General features: G+C 43.4%; 1 protein-coding gene across 1 annotated transcript; it reads left to right on the forward strand.

The window, feature by feature from the left end:
* Nucleotides 1-1,891: 1,891 nt before the first annotated feature.
* Nucleotides 1,892-2,671, forward strand: LOC308085617 (catechol O-methyltransferase domain-containing protein 1-like; the record flags this gene model as incomplete). The annotated part of the gene is made up of 1 exon (XM_080428832.1): nucleotides 1,892-2,671. The coding sequence occupies one exon, from the start codon at nucleotides 1,892-1,894 to the stop codon at nucleotides 2,669-2,671; it is 780 nt and encodes a 259-aa protein (XP_080284958.1).
* Nucleotides 2,672-6,321: the final 3,650 nt, after the last annotated feature.

The following is a 6,321-nucleotide window of genomic DNA, read 5'->3' on the forward strand; positions in this document are numbered from 1 at the left end:
TGACACGGCTACGCAAAAAGAAAAGCAACGCTCTGTAAGGGATTTGTGCCACGTACTGTATCTCTGACGGGCTCATGAGATATTTCATGTCAAGGCAAGGAAAAACTAATTAACGAATGACAAAAAATGTTCACTGGAAAACACCTATACATGTATGTCTATACCATTGGTATTCAAACTGTGTTGATATAGCGATCAATCAATCATTTTAACCACTTTAACCTTTTATACTTTGGCTATTCAAAAATAGCAGATATACAAGCTCATAGCGTGGCACCGAGTGCCGCACTATGAGCTTGCAGATCTGCTATTTTTGAAAATATGTGCAAACCTTTGAATATATATATTTTTCAAGCAAACATTTGTAACTCAAATCTCTGCTTCTGGGGGGGGGGGGGTCCCTGGAACAAAATATTTTGAGATGGGGTCCGCGGCCAAATATATATAATTTTGAGGGTCCTTGACATGAAAAGGTTTGAGAACCACTGGTCTATACAACAGCTTGCAGGGCGTTGCGGGGGGGGGGGGGGGGGGGGTTACTGTTCTGACAACGTCAACCAGCGTGTTCAGGTTCCGTCATAGCCAGCATTGGCCGGGTTATTGCGTTGGTGAAATAGGCCATTGGTTCTCAACGTCGGGTTTCAGGGTTCCAATTGAACACTTATGGGTCTGTCACAGGCCCGGCGCCACGGGGGGCCTGAGGGGGCCTGGCACCCTCAGTTTCAAATTGTGCCCCCAGTTTATAAAAAAGAAAAAAAGAAATTGATTAAAAAAAATCGGTAAAATCAGGCAAAAATATGAATTAAATAACATAAGCCTAACCTAACCCTAGCCCTAACCCTAAAACCGAAATAAAGTATTAAAAAAACGGACAAAAACTGCCACAATCCGCGCAATAACCGCAGATTTTCGCTCGCACGGGTGTATACTGCAAAGTGTATACTGTATGGAACCAAATAGACCCAAAAGGGTCCAACCAGAGAGTATGGACACTCTCAGAGTTAAATTAACACTGATAATTTTCCAGGGTAGATTGGGGTTCCAATGATTACAAATACATCCATTTGTACACTCTCAGAGTTAAAGACCCGTAACGGACGTTGAGAAAGAGTGAAATAGGCTTATCTCCCTCCCTCTCTCTCCCTACATCCATCCCTCTCAAGTCTCTCCCTTCTTCTGCCTTTCTTTCACTCAGCACGCTCTGACTGACTGTCTGACTGACACACACAACTACCCCCTTCTCTCTATTTTTTTCAATCCCTCCCCCTTTCCCTATCCCTCTCTCTCTCTCTCTCTCTCTCTCTCTCTCTCTCTCTCTCTCTCCCTGTCGCCGGGGATCTCCATAATTGGGCATGAGAGGCCATTCGTAACAGAAACCCATTGCCTGACAACGTCGAATTGCACTGACTTCGGGGATGTCCATATACGGGCGTAAAGCGTTGCCCAATGATGCAGATTTGTGCTGAGGGCAGCGATCCCCATATATGGGAATAATCTGGGCCCCACACAACCACAGGTATCTCCATATGGGCTTGACGTGCCAATTTGCGTCGACACGGTGCATGTCCATATTCGGACTTATAATGAGGCACGACCCTTTGACAGGGTTATTGCGTCAACAACGCATCACAAATGTCCAGTCCATTTATTGGCATAATGGCGTGTCCGCCACAGACAGGCCCACAGACACCGCCCACCCATCTCAGCTTGAACTTTATATAGTAGATAACAAGCACAGCTTAGCCAGACCAGTATCATCATTTAAAGCAACAACTTAATCCCTTTACTTAGTTGGCCGGGGTCCACCAGGGCTGTAAACTTACTCTACTAGTTTGCAAGCTCAAGCTGCTTCACAGTTGCTGTGTCAATAGAGCCAAGGGTAGTTGTCACAATGTCTTTTCGTGATATTTCCAAAGTGGCACTGATTGGTTCCGCTACACTAGGAACTATATTTGCAGCTGGTTATTACTTTGGGAAAAAGAAATCCACATTTTCCAGCATGGATATATTCAAGAGTCATTCTGGGGCAAAGGACAATCCACTCGTGCAGTATGTCCTTAATCATTCAATGAGAGAACATCCAGCCCTGAAAAAGCTCCGGCTGAGGACAATGGAGGATTCCAGGAGTTCCATTATGGTCGCCTGTGAGCAGTCACAGTTCATGGCTAATCTGGCAAAACTAATAACGGCCAAGAAAGCAATAGAGATTGGCGTTTACACCGGTTACAATGCTCTGAATGTGGCACTGGCTCTGCCAGAGGATGGAGTTCTGGTGGCCTGTGATGTCAATGAAGACTACGCCAACATTGGCAAACCATTCTGGCAAGAGGCGGGAGTCGACCAGAAAATCCACCTGCACATACAACCGGCGTTGCAAACTTTGGACGACCTCATAGCGGCTGGGGAGGCCGGAACGTTTGACTTTGTCTTCATCGACGCCGACAAAGTAAATTACGATAACTACTATGAAAGGTCTCTGCAGCTGGTGAGGAAAGAAGGCATCATTGCCATTGATAATGTGCTGTGGAGTGGGAAGGTGGTGAATCCAGCACCTGATGACGCGGACACGCAGGCCATAGACAGGCTCAACAAAAAGCTGCACCGCGATGTTCGAATCAACCTCAGCATGCTCACCGTGGGAGATGGCCTTACACTCGCATTCAAACTGTAGATCAGGGGTTCTCATAACCTATTTCATGTCAAGGACCCCCAAAATTAATAAATATATTTGATGGCGGACCGCCTTCTGAAAATATTTTGTGCCAGGGACCTCCAGAAGAGATGATGTGTGTTAAACATTTTTAATGATTCAAACATTTTCAAGATTTGTCCCAAAAAAAAAGCATGTTTACAAGCTCATAATGCATCGTATCACGACGTGTTACGAGCTTACAGATCGTAACACGTCGTGATACGATGCATCTAGGCCAGATCCGAGGTTTGTCCAGACAGCACTGGCCTAGTCACTCTGCACACACGTCATGTGAAGTCCGGCCCCTCTGGCCTCTCCTCTCCTCTCGGCTCCTCTTCTCTCCTCTCCTCCCTCCCCGCTTAGTTTTTCGGCCCTAACCTCTAGTCCCAACCTCCCAACCTCGGTCATGTGATAAAGAGATCAGACTTCCTGTATCTGGTTGCAGGTCTTGGAGGCATGTGGAGTGATCCTGTGCTTGCGAATCCCAGACAAACTTTCTGAACTTTTGTCAATTATAGTATAAGATTAAGGGTGCTGATAGTGTGCATGTTGGCTCACTGGAAACACTCAAATTGGGGTTCCAGTTACCCTCATGGTTCCTTGAGGGGTTCCAAATGTCCCCTTACTGGTGTGTAACTCAGAGAGTTTACAAATGGAACCAAATGGACCTGTAAGTGTCCATTTGGTTCCATTTGTACACTCTCAGAGTTATGCTTTTTTTTTTTTTATTAAAACATTTGGGAACCACTGGGCTAAAGTAAATGGAACAGAGCCTTCATTAGTATCTTTTTTTTTTGTGCCAACATTAATTTCTGGGAAGTAGGGTATTAATACCCATTGTAATAGTTCCTTATTATTGTTATTATTATAATTATTATCTACCAAAGACACAACAAATCTGATACTATGAACCTGTTTTGTTTCAAAATGGGGCTTTGCGCAGGATTTGAATTAGCACAATCTAGTAAATGTGAATGTCAATTAAGGTTATGAAATGGACAGTATAACGCAATTAAAACCTGATAGTACTAGATGTATTCATAATAAATGGAACATATCGTCACCTTCCTAAAATAATGGAATGCTAAATCATGTCTTCATGACACTGGCCACCTCTAGTAAAATGGCCTATAGCCTTATTGAAAAGTTCATGCTCTTCCCACCCCAGTAGTATAATGACCAAGAGTGTGAGCTAGGCCATTTTAACGTAAGTCAAAGACAATGTGTCTTACTGTAGGGAATTTAATTTAGCATAAGACAATTGAAGTCACCTACTCCAAAAATTATTTGGCCTAAGTCAGGTTTACAATTGCCTAAGTCAAAACGTCTAAAGTCTAAAGTCTAGTTTAATCCTCTTATGTTACATAATTGACAGACATCGTTATTTGTATGTCAATAGTTATTGTTATAAACTTTTAGGGTGAAATAATTCAGAAATGGTTAATTTCCGACCAATTTCCCACTTGGCGCATCACGCCCTCGGATCCTCACCGATACGCACGCCCAGTTTGAAGTCAGTCGGTCCCATATACAGTATGGGCATGCCATAGCGTTCGGATCGGCGGTTCTGGACAACCGGATCTCCATCTATGCCATAGCATACATGGGCAACTGGCGGCCCGAGGGCCACATGCGGCCCCCACCTTCACTTAATACTGATATATTATTTTATGTCCAGTGTATTTGTATTTAAGTTCATAATGTTAACATAAGTATAACTACATGCATTTGAAATGAAATAAAAATGTTACTCTTCAGGATTCTAATCAAAAAATAGCAAAAGAAAATTCAGGATTTCAATTCAAAAATAGCAGATCTACAAGCTGAAAAGTTTGAGCTTGTAGATCGGCTATTTTTGCTATACTTTTGTGTGACATAGAATGGCGAAGCACGGCATTAATGTACGAAAAAAGTTAAAATACGGAGATAAGACGTGTCTGCCCAACAGTATAAGCAATGTGGATTGGCGGTTCTGGAAAACCGCCTATCCGCCTCTTGGGACCCAAACGTACATACATATATTATGAATTAACCACTTACTGTAAGACCTATTTCAAACAGAGACAAGCTCTTAACGCGTTGTGAGCTTGTAGATCGGCTATTTTCACAATTTTTTTATGTCTGAAAATTATTTTTAGCTTTTTTATGTTGTATGTACATTTGAATACTTTAGTATGAGTAGGCTATATACTTTGTCCACCACTGACTTTAACTGAATAAACAGTTTTCTTTTAGCAATGGCTGCCCTTCACTCTACTGTCCATCCAATACGCCAGCAGTTATTGCTGGAGGCCAGTTTATACACTCATTTTAATTCTTGTCCTCTGTACATGACATTGCACAGACACCAGGGGCTGAGCGGTCATATATGTTGATTAGAGGCCCCAAATGCATACGCAGACGGAGCCAATGAACTAGTGCAAGCATATGCTCAGGTTGGGGAAAAAGATGATGGCCTCCTGGATTTTTGTCATCGATTTGGCCATCACACCATCCCCACAACTCCACACACGCCCAGAGTGGAGGAAAAAACAAGGGCATGCCACCACGGGCAGATGCTTGTGTGAGGGTGCTTCGCCAACACCGGAGGGGACAGCCATCGTCACACAGTTCTGTTAGATCGTCCTCCAAACCGTTGGCAGCCTGGTTCGCTCCATAATTGGCCACCAATACCTATCATTTCGTTTTCAGGACAATTTGGAAGCACTTCTATCGTTCAAACAACCAGTTACAGGGAGTTGTTGACTCTCAAACTACATAAATAGTAGTTGGATACTGTTCGGCCGTGAAAGACAGAGGCAGGGTGGATATGTTCAAAGTCAAAGTCTGAGTTCTGACCCTCAGTGTAGTGTGTGGACTTAATATATTAATCTTTACATTCACATAATCGGAGAGTGTGCGTGTCTGCCTATACCGGTCATAACTCGGGCACCGTCCAACCGATTGATCTCACATTTGGCATGTGTATCCCAGTGGAGTGCCGTGTGGGAATTCGATCAAACCAACGGTTTCCAAGATCCGAAAAAACAGATATTCATGTTTTTTTTTTCTCTGAAAATGTGTGTTTGTGGGGGGGTGTGGGCACCTGCTTCCCTGATTGGTCAACCCGACCTGTCAGTTTCACTGATTACTGGAGGTTTGCGTCACGTTTGTGCCTCTTCGCCAATATAAGTGACAGTGTGTAAAATATAACTCCATTCGCGTATGAACATCAGGGATCCCCTTGTTTCCATATTTAGTTGATCAGTCGTATGTTATTGGGTACCGGACAGGGTACTCTGAGAACGGGCACAACGTACAGCGGGTATCGCATAAACGGGTGGGGCATGCATTCCCAACTTGCATCGTTCACGACTGGCATCATTCGCGAGTAGGCCATCATCATCATCAGCTTGTAGATCAATGTGTTGTACAATAAACGTCCAAAGAAGTTACTTGCTTTGATTACGGTAACTTTGAATAAGTATGTTTCACATACAGCTCCAAACTGCGAAAGCTAGCAGACATTCAAGTGGAAATTACCACATAATAAATTCAGTGTTGTGACAAATGAATCTATGAATAATAAATATTTTTGCGCCGCATTTAACATGGTCAAGGATCATGATGTTGACGTCCGTGTGAAACAC

Source organism: Gymnoscopelus braueri (genome assembly GCF_963280865.1).
Source record: "Gymnoscopelus braueri genome assembly, chromosome: 5".
Taxonomy (NCBI): Eukaryota; Metazoa; Chordata; class Actinopteri; order Myctophiformes; family Myctophidae; genus Gymnoscopelus; species Gymnoscopelus braueri.